This window comes from Coregonus lavaretus (genome assembly GCF_964263955.1).
Source record: "Coregonus lavaretus genome assembly, chromosome: 26".
Taxonomy (NCBI): Eukaryota; Metazoa; Chordata; class Actinopteri; order Salmoniformes; family Salmonidae; genus Coregonus; species Coregonus lavaretus.
In genome coordinates, this window is record NC_140013.1 from 29417692 (window position 1) to 29438283 (window position 20592).

At 47.0% G+C, this 20592-nt stretch overlaps 1 protein-coding gene across 1 annotated transcript in view; it reads right to left on the reverse strand.

The window, feature by feature from the left end:
- LOC311102259 (unconventional myosin-XVIIIa-like) overlaps positions 1-20592 on the reverse strand; it is a 95928-nt gene that overhangs the window by 45518 nt on the left and 29818 nt on the right. The window contains exons 17-19 of the mRNA XM_084143538.1: positions 16723-16788; positions 14037-14165; positions 1221-1364 (exon numbers count right to left, since the gene is read on the reverse strand). Of these exons, the coding sequence (XP_083999664.1) occupies positions 1221-1364; positions 14037-14165; positions 16723-16788 (339 nt within the window). The remainder of the gene's footprint in view (positions 1-1220; positions 1365-14036; positions 14166-16722; positions 16789-20592) is intronic.

The window sequence follows — 20592 nt, forward strand, 5'->3', positions numbered from 1 at the left end:
ATTGTCATGCTGGAATACCCATCCACGACCCATTTTCAATGCCCTGGCTGAGGGAAGGAGGTTCTCACCCAAGATTTGACGGTACATGGCCCCGTCCATCGTCTCTTTGATGCGGTGAAGTTGTCCTGTCCCCTTAGCAGAAAAACACCCCCAAAGCATAATGTTTCCACCTCCATGTTTGACGGTGGGGATGGTGTTCTTGGGGTCATAGGCAGCATTCCTCCTCCTCCAAACACGGCGAGTTGAGTTGACGCCAAAGAGCTCCATTTTGGTTTCATCTGACCACAACACTTTCACCCAGTTATCCTCTGAATCATTCAGATGTTCATTGGCAAACTTCAGACGGGCCTGTATATGTGCTTTCTTGAGGGGGGACCTTGCGGGCGCTGCAGGATTTCAGTCCTTTACGGCGTAGTGTGTTACCAATTGTTTTCTTGGTGACTATGGTCCCAGCTGCCTTGAGATCATTGACAAGATCCTCCCGTGTAGTTCTGGGCTGATTCCTCAGCGTTCTCATGATCATTGCAACTCACGAGTTGAGATCTTGCATGGAGCCCCAGGCCGAGGGAGATTGACAGTTCTTTTGTGTTTCTTCCATTTGCGAATAATCGCACCAACTGTTGTCACCTTCTCACCAAGCTGCTTGGCGATGGTCTTGTAGCCCATTCCAGCCTTGTGTAGGTCTACAAACTTGTCCCTGATATCCTTGGAGAGATATTTGGTCTTGGGCATGGTGGAGAGTTTGGAATCTGATTGATTGATTGCTTCTGTTGACAGGTGTCTTTTATACAGGTAACAAGCTGAGATTAGGAGCACTCCCTTTAAGAGTGTGCTCCTAATCTCAGCTCGTTACCTGTATAAAAGACACCGGGAGCCAGAAATCTTTCTGATTGAGAGGGGGTCAAATACTTATTTCCCTCATTAAAATGCAAATCAATTTATAACATTTTTGACATGCGTTTTTCTGGATATTTTTGTTGTTATTCTGTCTCTCACTGTTCAAATAAAACTACCATGAAAATTATAGCCTGATCATTTCTTTGTCAGTGGGCAAACGTACAAAATCAGCAGGGGATCAAATATTTTTTCCCCTCACTGTAGGTCCATCCCTGTTTGCTGAACCTGTCCAATAGAAACGCTAGTTTCCATCCCTGTTTGGGTAATGATTATGCCCCTGATCAACAGTAGATGGAGGGTGTGTATAGAGTTTGTGTACTCACGTCTTTGCCGCGTATCTGCTCCTCTGTGAGCTGGACCTCTATAAGGGGGCGTACTGTGGTGAACACCTTCCACCAGGGCCAACCCTTCACTCCCTTGTTCTTCTTGATGTTCTTCTGGATGCAGCGGATAGCCAGGTCCTGGATCTGAAACACACACAGAGGAGCAGAGGGACTTACAATGAAGGAAACTGTGTGTGTGGGTGTTTGTGTCTGCCAACATGTAGGATTCTTCAAGTTCTTTGACATGGATATCTATATGTATCACAAATATTTATCAAATATGTAACTTGTGATAAATAAAGAAAATAAGAAATGATACTGCTTAGGGTCATTGTCTACTGGCACGATAACAGGCACTTGCATCAAGTGTGACAATTTGGGCGAGCTAGAATCAAGACAATCCAAAGGTCTTCTGGTTTCTCATGGCTTTAAGAGCAGAGACAGAGGTCTTCAGAGAAATTAAACCAAACATCGATACCACTTTGGCAGCCTGTTAAAAAGGCATTAGGAGGAGCTGCATGCTCCCGCAACATGGGCATCTCCAATAAACCACCCATTATCTGGCAACCCAATTAGAGCAGCACAATGCAACCACATCCACTGGGGTTGCCATGACGGAGAACACGATTCGTATTCGTCACGCCGTGAGAGCACCTAAATGCTGCTTAGCCATCCTGGTCACTGACTGAACAGGCATGCAGGTTATGTCCCCTAAAGCTTGTTTGTCATGCTTAGACCTAAACAAGTCTAACAAATCCTGTGTAGACTCAATAAGGGATGGGGGGGGGGGGGGCCTTGCAGCCTTTAGAAAGAGGATCTGTCTCTGTGTCAAATAGGTATTGATGGTCTTACAGAGACACAGGAGCAGAATGTATTCATTTATCTCTTTGTCTCTCTCTCCCTTTTTACTCTGCCTTCTGCCTCTCCTTTACAGAGTTCCCTTTGAGTGTCTGTGCAGCTACAAGGCCTTTGCTGAGCACACGAGGCCATATATGTAACACATCCATGCACTGACACACACATACATGTTCCCAGTCGGGGAGGAAGCTTTGTCTTAAGGCAACTATTTAATTAGACACACTATGGGCCGACTGGCTGACGGAGGAATCCCCCATGCGCCTCCATCCTTTTCTTCACCATGCCGCCGCTCGTTCATTCCACAAAATGTCAAAGAGAGAGGAGGCTGTGGGCTTCAAACGCCATGCTGGATCCCTTCTATTCATCTAATCCCTCATGGTGAAGCACCGTTTCAGAGAAGCGACACTCTCTTTCTCTCTCCCTCTTTCTCCCTCAAAGCACTTTGAAAACAAATCCCTGTGAGGGTTTGGCTCAGGCTGAGAGGACTTCAAGGTGCGGGGAGCCCCCCGGAGCAATCAAACAGACAGAGAGAGAAACAAACTAATAGATTTTTTGGCAGAGGGGACGTCAGTGTTCAGTCGAGGAAGTCAACACTTGCATGGTCATGTCTTGTGTCTCTGAGAAATATGGGCCAAAGGTTCAAATGTAACACCCTATACTGCCTTGTAATCAAGTGTGAGTCTGCTTGCTTAGCTGTACATAGAGAACATTTTCCTGTAAATATCAAACCAGCTTACCTCGATACGACACAAGCCTCACAGATATTCACCACTACCACTCTCCTCAACACACATTTTCCTCTAAAACATGCCTTAGCTAGAATTGTGCAAATTCTTCATTGTGTGTGTAAATAGATACTTAATTGTTGAGTTCAACTTAAATAAAACAACAATATTCAACTTACTCTTTCTGTCTCAACTTCCTGAGAATCAGATGATCAAATGAAAACACATTGAACTAAACCTTACTGTAACTACCTTTCATAACTGCTGGAGGGTAGGGTCCTGTCCTGTACCTTTCATAACTGCTGGAGGTTAGGGTACTGTACTGTACCTTTCATAACTGCTGGAGGTTAGGGTCCTGTCCTGTACCTTTCATAACTGCTGGAGGTTAGGGTCCTGTCCTGTACCTTTCATAACTGCTGGAGGGTAGGGTACTGTACTGTACCTTTCAGAACTGCTGGAGGTTAGGGTCCTGTCCTGTACCTTTCATAACTGCTGGAGGTTAGGGTACTGTACCTTTCATAACTGCTGGAGGGTAGGGTCCTGTCCTGTACCTTTCATAACTGCTGGAGGGTAGGGTCCTGTCCTGTACCTTTCATAACTGCTGGAGGGTAGGGTCCTGTCCTGTACCTTTCATAACTGCTGGAGGGTAGGGTACTGTACTGTACCTTTCATAACTGCTGGAGGGTAGGGTACTGTACTGTACCTTTCATAACTGTTGGAGGGTAGGGTCCTGTCCTGTACCTTTCATAACTGCTGGAGGGTAGGGTACTGTACCTTTCATAACTGCTGGAGGGTAGGGTCCTGTCCTGTACCTTTCAGAACTGCTGGAGGGTAGGGTCCTGTCCTGTACCTTTCATAACTGCTGGAGGGTAGGGTACTGTACCTTTCATAACTGCTGGAGGGTAGGGTCCTGTCCTGTACCTTTCATAACTGCTGGACGGTAGGGTACTGTACCTTTCATAACTGCTGGAGGGTAGGGTTCTGTCCTGACCTTTCAGAACTGCTAGAGGGTAGGGTCCTGTACCTTTCATAACTGCTAGAGGGTAGGGTACTGTATTGTACACAGAAACACATTGTAAAGCAGAACTTTGGCTCACAAAAGCCTTTTGAGAAATGTTCTAGAGCCAATAAGTGGTGATATTTTTCCATTGCTGCCCCCTGGGCCTCCCAGTAGAGGTCTTCACGGATCCACCTGTACCCAAACACCCAAGACCCAATCCGGGACCGGATCCAGAATTCTAAATAATGTAAAGCATCTGGGTCAGATCTGATATGATTGTCACGGGTCTCTGACTTGTCCAGAAGGGCCCGTACAGATCTGAACGTGACTGCTGCAGTAGAGAGAGAGAAATTGTTAATTTACGCTCCTGCTCTTCATGAGAGAGGAGCGTGGCACGTGTAGCTTGTTGTTGGCTAATCATAAGTAATCAAAGCGGCAATAGGCTACAGTCATAAAGCCTCCGTGTGGCAAAGGTTAGAAGATATCTAATCAATGCAAGATGGAATTAAAAGTTAAAGGAGAAGGATAGGCTAATAATAATAATAATAATAATAATATGCCATTTAGCAGACGCTTTTATCCAAAGCTACTTACAGTCATGCGTGCATACATTTTTGTATGTCCTGGGGATCGAACCCACTACCCTGGCGCTACAATGACCAAGAACCACCAGGTAGGCTGCTACTTAATATTCTGAATGGAGTTGTTTTTATTTGTAACTGTCGGATGAGAAAGTGCATGCACTGCAGCCTCAATTAGCCTAGCTAGCTAACATTAGCTAGCTTAACTAGCTTCTCCCGGTTTGATGCAGTCAAGACAGGTACTAAGTAATCATTTTTGATGATAAATAACCTAGCTATGGCAGCTATTAGTCCACTGTAGTGAGAATCGGCTTAGTTGGTTGCAGTCTCTCGTCTCTCCCTCCCTCCTCCCCGTGTCACTCGCTCACAGCACAGCCCCTCCCCCGCCCTCTCGCGCTTTATCAGCTCTGGTTAATAAAGTAGTTTAAAAAGGGGATTTTCTGCTGCTTCCCTCACATGGATTGGGTCTGGATCCGACCAGGTCTACATGGAACGAGTCTAGTTATCCTCGGTCTGTCCGGACCAGGTCTCTATATTGAAAATATATATTTATGCATATCGGGTCAGGGTGGGAAAGCCCCAGGTCCATTTCGGAACGGGTCCAACTTTTTGAACCCGTGAAGACCTCTACCTCCCAGCATTACACAACACTCTCCAGTCCAGACTGACCCTCAGTCAGCCCCACTGTGAGGAATGACAAGGAATAACAATCACTCTTAATAGAGACGTTTACAACTACAACTAAACACGTCTCAAACAAAGGAAACTATCAATATCCTATTCCTAAATCAAAACAAACAATCAGGATAAACAACTTACAAAGAGAGGCAGCACTCAAATGAAATAGGCAGGACTCCTTCACAGGAGGCAGAGCAATAAAGAAAAGCCCACCCCTCCTTGAAAAGCAATTTACAGACAGCAACCTTGAGCCCAGCTCAGCACCAAAGAACTGCCAGAGCTGGGGATGGCAGGGACTGGGAAGACACAGCGGTCGAAGCCCAATCTCTCCAAACACACATGGACACACCAAGACTCATATGTAGGTTACTGCTACACACGTACACATCGCATACTCATACACAGGTCTATGTTAGTTCACACATGCTAACCACTCTCTCTCCCTCACACCCTCAGACAAACACAGAGACAAGCACACACACACACACACACACACACACAGACAAGCACCCACACATGCACATACAGACAAACACACACTACAGGACAGTACAGGACAACACACAGAGCTGAACAGATCCCCACCGGTGGTTCCAGTCACTCAGTGGAGGGTGTTATATTCCTGGTCGTCAAGATCACTCTGGTGCGGTGGGGCATGCAGGGTGGACTGTTGTCATCCGCCAAAAACATACACACACACACACACACACACAGCTCTGCCCCTGCCGTGTCTCTCTCCAGTCCCAAACCTCCCCCTTATGACTGGAGCAGGGATTATGACAGGCATCTACAATAATAATCATACCCTTTAGAAAGACCAGCCCCAATGTTTACCCCCCTCCAGTTCCCCCCACCACTCCACAGTGCCAGCCACCAAGAACATGCTATGACAGAAATATTGTTGGGAAAGGCAGGGTACAGGGGCTGTGACGTGTATAAATAAAGTTATTACTGCTCAAATAGGAAAGTAGAGAGACTGTACCATACTGTAGGTGTGTCCTATTATTTGTCAGTCCTTTCCTTTTCTTTTTGACCCTCATCACCACTACATACTGTAGATCAGAGGTTAGGTTATAGTGTGAGAGACAGAGGAAATGCTAAAAAGGAGGGAGAGAGTGAGAAGGGGATAGGGCGAGGTGTGTGTGTGTTCTGGTGCGGTAATCGATAAGGCTGTGATTGAGGGGACGTGGGGGAGTGTGTGTGTGTCCCAGAGGAGCAGCAGATTGAAGGCTATCTTCCAGGCCGGGGGCCAGCGGTGGCAGGATGGATTTATGACACTATGCTCTGATGAACTTTTGATTTAGTGAGCCGCTAAACCGCCCCACAGATGTGGGTGGCAGAGCAATGGAGCGAGAGCATGCCATTAATACGAGGCAGTGAGAGAGGGGGGAGAGAGAGAGAGAAAGAGAGAGAGAGAAATAGGGGAGAGAGATAGAGAGAGGGTAGAGAGAGAGAGAGAGCGAGAGAGAGAGAGGGTAGAGAGAGAGGCGAGAGGAGGAGAGAGAGAGAAAGGGGGGAGAGAGATAGAGAGAGGGTAGAGAGAGAGAGAGAGAGAGAGAGAGAGAGAGGGTAGAGAGAGAGGCGAGAGGAGAGAGAGAGAGAGAGAGAGAGAGAGAGAGAGAGAGAGAGAGAGAGAGAGAGAGAGGCGAGAGAAGGGTAGAGAGAGAGAGGCGAGAGGAGGAGAGAGAGAGAGGGTAGAGAGAGAGAGGCGAGAGGGGGAGAGAGAGAGAGAGAAAGAGAGAGAGACAGGGAGAGAGAGAGAAAGAGAGAGAGGGACAGGGAGAGAGAGAGAGAAAGAGAGAGAGAGAGAGAGGGACAGGGAGAGAGAGAGAGAAAGAGAGAGAGAGAGAGAGAGAGAGAGAGGGACAGGGAGAGAGAGAGAGAGAGAGGAGACCATCATTCTAATGTTTCCATATATATGGAATATTCTCTTCCTCTCTGAAAGAAGCACACGTGTCTTCTCTTTAGTTTTCATGACATCACATAGACCAACTTCACTATAATGGAGGAGAAATTAAAAAGTGTCGGAGGAGACAAATAACTATATGATAGAATAGAAGCTTCAGTCCCTTTCTGAGCTTTCCCAAGACATTAGCTGTGTTTGAATACTCATACTAACTGCACTAACCGTACTATTTGTGACGTAAATCGAGTGTATAGTATGCTTATTGGTCATAGTATGGACATAATTAGTATGCCAAAAGTTCCCGGATATCGTACTATATTCGCCAAAATATGAAGTATCCAAGCATTGGGCACTATTTCCGTGCTTTTAGCGCCCATAATGCAGTTCTTCAGAAAATGGGCGTGGTTTCACAACGTTTTCAGATTTGAAGAAAATGGGGGAAAATACGCAGCCGAAGTCCAACGAGAACGGATACAAATTCAATGCTTTAACGATTTATGACAAATGTTAAGAAAATGTTGAGCAATGTAATAAAGTAATGACTTTTCAAATAAGTTACCTTACACGTTATGTTGGCTGACAATTTGTTAGCTACGCTATCCTTACGAACTGCATATCATTACAGCAGTATGTACCGGTATGTTAGCTAGCTACTTAACGTTAGTTGGCTACTAATACATCAAACTTGCCAGTATATTAACTATATGCTATCTAACTAACTATCCAACATTTATTGACTTGATTATTCCCGTCATTCTTAGTTTAGCTAAGTGGTATAGTTGTGCGTTCTCAATGGACATTCGGGTGCGTTCGTAAATTCGCTCTGGCTATCTATGTTATGTGGGCAGCTTGTCTCTCCCTTTTCTGTTTCCCTTCCTCCTTGTTTTGTCCCCTCTTTGTCTGTTGTATCTGTATGTGTGTTTGTCCCCATTATGTGGGTGTGTCTGGAGTGGATCGGGGGGCGTGCTCAGGATCTGCCTCTCCTGTGCAGCTGCGGGTTGTTTCCAGTGATTCCTGCCTACGCAGCTGCATCCTATTCTCTCATCAACCTGCACTACTAATTCCTGGGCATGGCTCTCCACCGGCGCCAGATCGTTGTTCTTACCAGAGCGTTCAGACATACCTCCCAACCTGCCTGCCTGCCTGCCTGCCTGCCTGCCTGCCTGCCTGCCTGCCGGCCTGCCTGCCTGCCTGCCTGCCTGCCTGCCTCAGCCTCTCCTTCCTCCGTAGCCGACTAGCCCACTCTGTTCCTTTTCTTCAGTTGTTTTTGGACTAAGACAAATTGAACGTTTCTTCCACTCCCTTAGTCGTGTTTGTTTCTCTGAGTGCTGGGTTAAACCATAGCCTAACAGAACGATCTGGCCCTGTACCCAACAGAGAAACAGCACGGGGCAAACGAAGACAGCTTCCAACAAGCTATCCAGGCTCAAGGAACGTTGCTAGGACAGCATGACCAATTGATTCGGACTCTTTTGGAAGATAATCATCAACTGCTGAACCAGGTGACTCAGTTAACTACACAAGTCTCTAAATTGTCTGTTATCAGTTCTCCATCTCTCTCTGATCCCCAGTTTGATGCACCCCAAGTTGTTTCCTCTGACATTATGCAGGCTTCGTTCCATCGGGAACCCCCTGTCACGTCGCCTGAACCGTTCAATGGAGAATTGGACAAGTGCCGGGGATTTTTGCTTCAGTGTGACTTGATTTTTCGGCAGAGACCACTGTCGTTTTCTACTGATTCCTCTAAGGTACATTATGTTCTGGGGCTGTTAAGAGGGAGAGCTCTGGTTTGGGCTGAGGCTGTGTGCTCAAATCAAACTTTGACTGGATTGACTTTTGCTGATTTTTCTGCTAAATTGAAGACTGTTTTTGACCATCCTGACCATGTGGGTAATTCCTCCAAGATACTTTTTAATTTGAGGCAGGGTTCTAACAGTGTGGCTGAGTACTCTATTGAGTTCTGGACTTTGGCAGCGGACTCCAAGTGGAACAATGTGGCACTTCAAGGAGCATTTCTAAACGGTTTGAATGAAGCCATTAAGGATGAACTGGCTGCTCGTGACGAGCCACATGATTTACATTCTCTCGTTTCCCTGTCCATTAAGCTAGACAACCGGTTGCGGGAGAGGCGTCGGGAGAGAGGCGGTCGGCCACATCTAGGAGGACGAGTTCCCCAGCCTTCAACCACTCGAGTCTCGCCTCCCCGGAGCCGGCAGCTTCTTGTTCCTGATCCCATCCCGAGCACAGAGGAGGAACCAATGCAAGTGGGTCGAGCTCGACTACCTCCAGCAGAGCGGCAACGGCGCCTCCAGGCGGGTGAGTGCCTGTACTGTGGAGACGCCACACACATTCTGGCTACATGCCCTAAGCGACCAAAAGACAAGGCTCGCTCGTAACGGTGGGTCTACTTGCGAGCCCAGAGTTAGATCCTGAACCCATCATTCCCCGATTACAAGTACCTGTAACCTTACGTTTCCAGAGTCATTCCCTGCCACTCTCAGCTCTCATAGACTCAGGTGCAGAAGACAACTTTATTAGCCACCAGTTCGTTACACAAGCTCGTATCCCCATGGAGCCACTACCTACCCCCATTCGGGTCACAGCCCTTGATGGGCGCCTCCTCGCGGAGATAACTCATCAAACCACCCCCGTTTCCCTAGTGATTTCTGGCAATCATTGTGAAAGCATTCAGTTAAGAGTTATGTCTGGATCAGCTACCTCCCTAATCCTTGGCTTCCCCTGGTTGGCTCTTCACAACCCACAAATGGATTGGACACGTCACACCATTCTCAGTTGGAGCACTAACTGCCATTCAGAGTGCCTTAGGTCAGCGGTTCCCCCCACTAAGTGTAACCCAACTCATCCCTCAGCTCCTCTCGATCTGTCATCTGTCCCCAAAGAATACCATGACTTAGCGGAGGTTTTCAGTAAGGACAGGGCTCTGTCTCTACCACCACATAGGCCTTATTATTGCCCTATTGAACTGCTTCCTGGTGCTCCCTTGCCCTCTAGTCGCTTATACAATCTGTCCCGACCGGAAAGAGAGGCAATGGAGCAGTATATTGGTGATTCTCTGGCCTCGGGCATAATCCGTCCCTCGTCGTCTCCTTTGGGTGCAGGTTTCTTTTTCGTTGAAAAGAAAGACAAGTCGTTACGCCCCTGTATCGATTTCAGGGGTTTAAACAACATAACTGTTAAAAACAAGTATCCCCTTCCACTCATCAACTCAGCTTTTGAACCTCTGCATGGCGCCACAGTTTTCTCCAAGCTCGACCTCAGGAACGCTTATCACCTTGTCAGAATCCGAAAGGGAGATGAGTGGAAAACCGCTTTCAACACTCCACTGGGGCATTTTGAGTATTTGGTCATGCCCTTTGGGCTCTCAAACGCCCCTGCTGTATTCCAAGCCATGGTGAACGATGTTCTTAGGGATTTTTTGAACCGTTTTGTCTTTGTATACCTGGATGATATTCTTGTTTTTTCCAAGTCACCCGAGGAGCATGAGTCACACGTCCGTCAAGTCCTTCAACGGCTCTTGGAGAATAAGCTGTACGTCAAAGCAGAAAAGTGTGAGTTCCACAAACAGTCTACATCGTTCCTTGGTTTCATCATTGAGAGCGGGCAGGTGAAGGCGGACCCCGAGAAGATCCGGGCAGTGACGGAATGGCCCACACCCACCACCCGTAAGCAACTTCAACGATTTTTGGGCTTTGCTAACTTCTACCGTAGATTCATTAAGGGTTTTAGTAAAGTGGTGGCACCCCTTACTAGACTCACATCCCCAAAAGTCCCTTTTCTGTGGTCCCCTGAGGCGGAGCAGGCGGTAGGGGTTTTGAAGGAACTGTTTTCCACCTCCCCCGTGTTGATACACCCCAATACCTCTCTGCAGTTTATTGTGGAGGTGGACGCGTCTGACTCAGGTGTGGGAGCAGTCCTCTCCCAGCGCTCCCCCACTGACCAAAAGCTTTACCCCTGTGCTTTTTTCTCCAAGAAATTGTCACCCACAGAACGGAATTACGACGTTGGAAACCGGGAACTGCTGGCGGTCAAGCTAGCACTGGAAGAATGGCGGCACTGGCTGGATGGAGCTGAACTGCCGTTTGTGGTCTGGACAGACCACAAAAACTTGGCTTACATCCAAGCCACTAAGAGACTCAACTCACGCCAAGCCAGATGGGCCCTGTTTTTTAGTAGGTTTAACTTTATTCTTACATACAGACCGGGGTCAAGAAATGTTAAACCAGATGCTTTGTCCCGCCAGTTTGCTGACCTACCTTCCTCATGCGTCGTGGCGGCAGTACAGTGGGAGATCGAGTCTCTTGTGAAGACTGCACTTGCCACGGACCCGGGACCGGGTGATGGACCTCCCAACCTACTCTTTGTTCCCGAGACGGTCCGGTCTCAGGTGTTGCAGTGGATTCACACCTCCCGTTTTGCTGGTCACCCTGGGATGAGACGCACGTTGACGCTGCTTAGGAGACATTTTTGGTGGCCTTCAATGGAAACTGACGTTCGGGCTTTTGTGGCAGCCTGTTCAACCTGTGCTCGGGGCAAAGCCTCCCATCAGTCCCCTTCGGGGCTGCTGCTACCCCTCCCAGTTCCCAGCCGTCCCTGGTCCCACATAGCCATGGATTTTGTCACCGGCCTACCCAAGTCTGAAGGTAATGATACTATACTTACCATTGTGGACAGATTCTCTAAATCTGTTCACTATATAGCATTACCAAAATTACCGTCTGCCAGTGAGACAGCGGACCTCCTAGTCCAACATGTATTCCGTCCCCATGGAATACCTGTGGACATCGTATCTGATAGAGGCCCACAGTTTACTTCCCGTGTTTGGAAGGTGTTCTGTTCTGCTTTGGGTGCTTCCGTTAGTCTGTCCTCAGGGTTTCATCCCCAGACCAACGGTCAAACAGAAAGAGCCAATCAAAACCTCGAAGCAACCCTTCGTTGTGTGGCTGCTCAACATCCATCATCCTGGGCCAAACATCTGCCTTGGATAGAGTACGCCCACAACTCCCTCACCACCTCTGCCACCGGCCTTTCACCCTTCGAAGTAACCATGGGTTATCAACCCCCTCTGTTTCCTGCTCAGGAGAAGGAATTGGCTGTTCCTTCGGTTCAGGAGAACCTCCGCCGCTGCCAGAGAGTGTGGAGCGACGCTTGGGAAGCGTTGCTTCGGACCACCGACAGGAACAAGACGACAGCGGATAGGAGCAGGACTCCCGCACCTGTGTTTCATCCTGGTCAAGAAGTTTGGCTGTCATCTAAGAACGTACCTCTTCGTACCAAATCACGCAAGCTGTCTCCTCGGTACCTGGGTCCGTTTGTGGTGGAGTCCATCGTTAACCCCGCTGCGGTTCGTTTGAAGTTGCCTTCAGCCATGAAGATACACCCTACTTTCCACGTCTCCCAACTGAAACCTGTGTCCTCCAGCCTTTTGTGTCCGCCGGCAGATCCACCTCCACCTGTTCGCCTCATTGACGACCATCCGGCCTACACCGTCAGTAGGCTCCTGGACTCTCGGAGGCGGGGTAGGGGTCTCCAATACCTAGTCGATTGGGAAGGTTATGGACCAGAGGAGAGGTCTTGGGTCCCTAAGCGTTTTGTGTTGGATCCTCAGCTGATCACGGACTTCCATCACGACAACCCTGACAGGCCTGGTGGGTCGCCAGGTGGCGACCATTGAGGGGGGGGTACTGTTATGTGGGCAGCTTGTCTCTCCCTTTTCTGTTTCCCTTCCTCCTTGTTTTGTCCCCTCTTTGTCTGTTGTATCTGTATGTGTGTTTGTCCCCATTATGTGGGTGTGTCTGGAGTGGATCGGGGGGCGTGCTCAGGATCTGCCTCTCCTGTGCAGCTGCGGGTTGTTTCCAGTGATTCCTGCCTACGCAGCTGCATCCTATTCTCTCATCAACCTGCACTACTAATTCCTGGGCATGGCTCTCCACCGGCGCCAGATCGTTGTTCTTACCAGAGCGTTCAGACATACCTCCCAACCTGCCTGCCTGCCTTCCTGCCTGCCTGCCTGCCTGCCGGCCTGCCTGCCGGCCTGCCTGCCTGCCTGCCTCAGCCTCTCCTTCCTCCGGAGCCGACTAGCCCACTCTGTTCCTTTTCTTCAGTTGTTTTTGGACTAAGACAAATTGAACTTTTATTAAAATAATTTTTGTTTCTTCCACTCCCTTAGTCGTGTTTGTTTCTCTGAGTGCTGGGTTGAACCATAGCCTAACAATCTACTCCGATTTCAGAGCACTCTCGTCTGAGTGTGCCAGTGCGCAGAATAACTGATGAATTTATGAACGCTCAACACCAGTTGAATATTGCCGGTGTCAGTAAACGTTGACAAAAAAAACGTAATTAAATTGTTACAAGCAGCACAGTTACAGTCACCAACGCTCTGGATAACACGAAAACAGCCTAACCAGCTCTACTAGGGCGATTAAAATGGTCAGAGTGAGGTGTTCTCTCATTTGTGTCTGGAAGTAGCTAGCAAGTTAGCCAGTTAGCTTGGGTGCTTGACTGCCGTAGGTCAGAACGCTCTGATCAATTTAATAACACACCAGAAGTCGTAAAATGTCTAGCTAGTAATTTGTTACACTAACAACCTAGCAAGAGATGGCATAACAACAGCATCAACTTCTGGTAGACAAGCGAAGCGCTAGTACGCTCAATTGAAAGGATACCGTTCGTTTACAGTATAATAAAATGAACTAATAGTATATAGTATGTAGTATATACTCATTATATATGTAGTATGTAGTATACAGTATGTTAGTATGGGTATTCAAACACAGCTATTGTCTGAGGCAGAGAACAAAGAGAGCAGCAAAGCAACACTGACACAAGCACTTTCTGTACTGGCAAGGGATACACAGCTCTTCAATGTCAACGACAGGCATTTGAAAGTGTAGGCATTAGGTACCAAAACTGCACTGTGTGACGTGGTTGAGTGGCAAGAAACGGTCAGTATTGCTGATCTAAAGTCAGTTTTGCTCCTTTCGCCATCTAATCTGAGCTGGGCTTTGGGGTGGTAAGAACTACTTTTCCGGGTTGAGAGCGCTCACTCACCTTCCTCTTCTTGAAGGCCTGTCTGGCCAGGTATCCTCTGCAGGCAGCCTGGAACATGGTGATGTTGCGTCGGGTCTGGACGTCTCTCCGCTCCTCCAGTTTGGCCAGGGTCCCCGCTCTGAAGAACACCTGGAGAGAGACAGGGACGGTTAGATGCTGATTATTCATGACACTAAAGTGAATTGTATTGAAGTCAGACAGGGAGCATGTGTGTCTGTTTATGGATGTGTGCAAGGTTGCACAATACTATGGAATAGAAGTACAGTAAACATAAAACTGAATATTTGTTTGGGGGCATTGTGGCATACAAATGAAAAATTACCTTAATTTGTTTTTACATGATTTAAAGTTGCCGAGTTGGAATCCGCCTAGAAATCTGCAACCATACATCGGGGATTCAGGGATTGCATATCAACTACATCACGTCCTGCGTTTACTTTGCATTTCAATGGCGTTAACAGCGGTGTCGTTTAATTGAGTTGGATTACCTCAAACGCTTTAGAGTAATTTCCATTCTCTGATCTGCTCTGGGAGATTGGGTGGGGAGCTGGTGGTGGACTTCCCTACAGTTTCTCAGGCCAGAGCTGAGAGCTCATCAAACTCTTTGAATGCTGCCTAATTGCATTAGCATGCTAATAGTGTTAGTGGGAGAGCTATGCTTAACTTCACAAAATCCTCATTAAAACTACCTTGTGTTAGCAACACATGTGGCTGCCGTGGTTACAGAAAGGAAACTAACAAAGACAGGATGTTTCTGGGGAAACTACTCTTGGATTTAGCCGTCATCTCCAGTTTGTCAGAGGCACTGTGTTTTCTTCAACTCTAAAACAATTGAGATGGTTAGTCCACAGAGTGATTTGTTCAGATTTCACCAAGTGGCTCCTCAAGACGAGAGCTGTGGTGGTCTTATGCAGCAATTGCATCATGATGCATCTGGATTGGTCTAACACAGTACTCCAGGGCCCTTAACAACCTATTATCCTCTATCAGAAGCACAGGATGAGAGAAAATACTTTACCCAGAACAGACAATCAAAGCTCAGAGCCCAGCTCTCAGGGAAGTGTGTGTACAGCCAAGAGAGTAGGCTGGGCGCGGTAAAAACACACGGCACCCACACTTCTCTGCCGTAGGGCAACGCGTCAGACTGGAGAGGGATGTCTTTACCTCCAGAGAATAGCACATCGGATTGAATTTGCTACCTCTATTCAGTAGTAGAGGACTTATCATACACTGTACGGGCATTCTGTTATCATACAAGTTAAATGGATCCAAAATGGCATGTTAACAAATCAACAGCTTGCATGGTATGCTTGCATTAATAATGCACACTTCTAACTGCTCCCTGGGAGCCGATGACATGGATTGTTGATTAAGGCAGTCCCCCGCACCTCTCTGATTCTGAGGGGTTGGGTTAAATGTGGAAGACACATTTCGGTTGAATGCATTCAGTCGTGCAACTGACTAGGTATCCCCCTTTCTCTTTACCTATTCCTATACAGTAGACTGAGTAGAACACACAGACACACTATCACATCACGACGAGGAGCTGAGAGAATACTCTCCAGCCTGGGACTTTCCCACCCACCATCACGACCCGCTAGTGATGCAACCGCTGAGCAACGCCAATGGGATGTGTGATGTGTCACAGTAAAAGGCCTAGTCACACAGGCCTTCCCCCAGAGCGGGATGACCTTCTGCATAGCAATGAGTGTCAGCGTGGGTGAAGGAACATGGGGAACATATTGGACCTCTTTGTCTCTGAATGCAACTCTAAAGGTCGACTGAGATCACTTGGGGCTTGTTGTTTTGTCAGTAACCGCAGCCTCTCGTCCATTTTTCTCAGCATGACGAGAGATGGGAAGGCACGCACACACACGCACACACATTGCCAATGTCAAACTTCCCTAAACACCCTTTTCCTACTGTTTACTTCAGAACAATACTTCCCGCTGTCCTCTATTCCGGAGACATTCTGAAAAAGCCTCCTCCGCTAATTAGCAATTTATCAGCCTGTCATTTCCTTTGGATTTTCTCTTTTGCATCTGAAAGGATTGAATCTCACTGTGCTGATTGGTGTTTGTGGAGGGTTATCGGCGTGCCACGGCGAAGCGCCACAAACAAAGAGAGCTATCGCCTGCCAAAATCAATGGCTACAGGGGGCAACAGGAGGGAAAACAACAAAGAGAAAGCCAGACTTCTTTTCTTCTGAAGAAGCAGAAGAACTGTGGAGCAACCTTTCCCCCGGCCCAACTTAAAGTCAAGCCTGATCAGTGTGTGTGTGTGTGTGTGTGTGTGTGTGTGTGTGTGGGGGGGGGGGGGGGGGGGGGGTAATTGTCTCCCAGTGTTACCAACCGCCAACTAACAGACAAAGGCTGCCAGCCCAGGGACCCAGCATGGAACCACCCATGATTCCAGAGAGAAGGGCATGCTGGGTAAACAGCTGTGCCTCCCAGGCAGAGACAGAACACCTAGGGCCTAATTTAGATTGTGCTAAGCCTTCACACCTATTGTCATAGTGTCACCTGTAGTCATTACACTTTTACGAATAATTTATTAATGGTTTATACATAGTTCATTATTAGTTTACATATTCTCTCCTAATGTGAGTTGTTCTCTTAACTTTTGAGACATAGACAATTTGTGTTTTGAGATGCAGAGTGTCTGTCTGTGTCTGTGTGTTACTTACCCTGCTCAGGCCCATGTGGTAACTGCTGTTCTCCAAGTCCAGAGACTCCAACAGCTCCTCCACAGCCTGAAACAAACAGATGGACAGACAGACAGATCAATGAAGAGATCAACAGCAATGGACAAACAGACAGACAGTGCTCTGGTAAAGTCAGCTCCCCTCTGTCGTCACCCCAAAGGACTGCACACAGCGTCATAGCAACAGGCACGCTCCCCTAACATCAGCCTATACAACAGGAGACCACAGACCAAAACAACCAAGCGAACAAAGCTACAGCTAAGGCACCAAGCTAGCTAGCTATCTGTAACCTCCATGTCTCTTTGTTTTTACACTGCTGCTACTTGCTGTTTATTATCTACGCATAGTCACTTTACCCCTACCTACATGTACAAATTACCTCGACTAGCCTGTACCCCCGCAAATTGACTCGGTACCGTTACTCCCTGTATATAGCCTCATTATTGTTAACTTTATTTAATTTTTTTACTTTAGTTTATTTTGTAAATATATTTTCTTAATTCTATTTTCTTAAAACTGCATTGTTGGGTAAGGGCTTGTAAGTAAGCATTTCACGGTAAGGTCTACACCTGTTGTATTCGGAGCATGTGACAAATAACATTTGATTTGATTTGATTCAGGTCACTAATGGTCTAAATATGGACTGTGTACTGTCTCTAAATCAGTCACTGGAGAGGAGGAGGAGGGTCTTTAAAGTTTGAGTACAAAGTGAAGTTGGAAGATAGCTGGAGCCTCAAGGGGGAGGGTGGGAGTTGAGTTGAATAGAATTAGCTGTTTTAAAAGTAACTGTCCAGTGTTTCCAGATTTCTATGAAATATGACCAATAATGAATTATAATATGAGTGAAATAGTTTTATTTAAAAAAAACGTAATGAAGTATGTTAAAAAGCAGCTTTTCTGTGTTCTCTTCCCAACAACAGAATGGTGTCGGCGTAGACTGGTCATTAAAAGTATTCATACGAGTAGCCCACTGATTGGCCAGCTCATCCTCCTCAGGAGGATGACATCATCCTCTCTGAGGAAACAGCAAGCATTTTTTAAACAGTCTGTATGAGGTGTTTAAAAACAATAGTATTTTATTTATTTATGCTCTGGCCACAAATATGAGTATAGGATGAGTCAACCACATTATATGAACTTTTAAAAGTGGACAGTGGACAGTTACTTAAAGGACTTTTTGCAGAGAGGATATCAGCAGGAGTACTGGGTTTGGTAGGTAAACAGGCTCAGTGGAGGATGAAGTCACTACAGCTACAGTAACACAGCTACAGTAACACAGCTACAGTAACACAGCTACAGTAACACAGCTACAGTAACACAGCCACAGTAACACAGCTACAGTAACACAGCTACAGTAACACAGCCACAGTAACACAGCCCAAGCTAAGAGGAAGTGACAGACATGCTTCCAGCTCTGAGAGAGAGGCTTTGTTTGAGTTCTCTATACAGTGGCTTGCGAAAGTATTCACCCCCCTTGGCATTTTTCCTATTTTGTTGCCTTACAACCTGGAATTAAAATGGATTTTTGGGGGGGTTGTATCATTTGATTTACACAACATGCCTACCACTTTGAAGATGCAAAACATTTTTTTTTGGGAAACAAACAAGAAATAAGAAAACTTGAGCGTGCATAACTATTCACCCCCCAAAGTCAATACTTTGTAGAGCCACCTTTTGCAGCAATTACAGCTGCAAGTCTCTTGGGGTATGTCTCTATAAGCTTGGCACATCTAGCCACTGGGATTTTTGCCCATTCTTCAAGGCAAAACTGCTCCAGCTCCTTCAAGTTGGATGGGTTCCGCTGGTGTACAGCTATCTTTAAGTCATACCACATATTCTCAACTGGATTGAGGTCTGGGCTTTGACTACGCCATTCCAAGACATTTAAATATTTCCCCTTAAACCACTCGAGTGCTGCTTTAGCAGTATGCTTAGGGTCATTGTCCTGCTGGAAGGTGAACCTCCGTCCCAGTCTCAAATCTCTGGAAGACTGAAACAGGTTTCCCTCAAGAATTTCCCTGTATTTAGCACCATCTATCATTCCTTCAATTCTGACCAGTTTCCCAGTCCCTGCCTATGAAAAACATCCCCACAGCATGATGCTGCCACCACCATGCTTCACTGTGGGGATGGTGTTCTCAGGGTGATGAGAAGTGTTGGGTTTGCGCCAGACATAGCGTTTTCCTTGATGGCCAAAAAGCTCAATTTTAGTCTCATCTGACCAGAGTACCTTCTTCCATATGTTTGGGGAGTCTCCCACATGCCTTTTGGCGAACACCAAACGTGTTTGCTTCGTTTTTTCTTTAAGCAATGGCTTTTTTCTGGCCACTCTTCTGTAAAGCCCAGCTCTGTGGAGTGTATGGCTTAAAGTGGTCCTATGGACAGATACTCCAATCTCCGCTGTGGAGCTTTGCAGCTCCTTCAGGGTTATCTTTGGTCTCTTTGTTGCCTCTCTGATTAATGTCCTCCTTGCCTGGTCTGTGAGTTTTGGTGGGCGGCCCTCTCTTGGCAGGTTTATTGTGATGCCATATTCTTTCCATTTTTTAATAATGGATTTAATGGTGCTCCGTGGGATGTTCAACGTTTCGGATATTTTTCTATAACCCAACCCTGTTCTGTACTTCTCCACAACTTCGTCCCTGACCTGTTTGGAGAGCTCCTTGGTCTTCATGGTGCCGCATGCTTGGTGGTGCTCCTTGCTTAGTGGTGTTGCAGACTCTGGGGCCTTTCAGAACAGGTGTATATATACTGAGATCATGTGACAGATCATGTGACACTTAGATTGCACACAGGTGGACTTTATTTAACTAATTTTATTAATTTACTAATTAACTTTATTTAACTAATCCCGAGTGGCGCAGTGGTCTAAGGCACTGCATCGCAGTGCTAGCTGTGCCACTAGAGATCCTGGTTCGAATCCAGGCTCTGTCGTAGCCGGCCGCGACCGGGAGACCCATGGGGCGGCGCACAATTGGCCCAGCTTCGTCCAGGGTAGGGGAGGGAATGGCCGGCAGGGATGTAGCTCAGTTGGTAGAGCATGGCGTTTGCAATGCCAGGGTTGTGGGTACGATATATATATATATATATATATATATATATATATATATATATATATACACAGTGGGGAGAACAAGTATCCAGAAAATCACATTGTAAGATTTTTAAGTAATTCCTTTGCATTTTATTGCATGACATAAGTATTTGATACATCAGAAAAGCAGAACTTAATATTTGGTACAGAAACCTTTGTTTGCAATTACAGAGATCATACGTTTCCTGTAGGTCTTGACCAGGTTTGCCACACACTTCAGCAGGGATTTTGGCCCACTCCTCCATACAGACCTCCAGATCCTTCAGGTTTCGGGGCTGTCGCTGGGCAATAAGGACTTTCAGCTCCCTCCAAAGATTTTCTATTGGGTTCAGGTCTGGAGACTGGCTAGGCCACTCCAGGACCTTGAGATGCTTCTTACGGAGCCACTCCTTAGTTGCCCTGGCTGTGTGTTTCGGGTCGTTGTCATGTTGGAAGACCCAGCCACGACCCATATTCATTGCTTTTACTGAGGGAAGGAGGTTGTTGGCCAAGATCTCGCGATACATGGCCCCATCCATCCTCCCCTCAATACGGTGCAGTCGTCCTGTCCCCTTTGCAGAAAAGCATTCCCAAAGAATGATGTTTCCACCTCCATGCTTCACGGTTGGGATGGTGTTCTTGGGGTTGTACTCATCCTTCTTCTTCCTCCAAACACGGCGAGTGGAGTTTAGACCAAAAAGCTCTATTTTTGTCTCATCAGACCACATGACCTTCTCCCATTCCTCCTCTGGATCATCCAGATGGTCATTGGCAAACTTCAG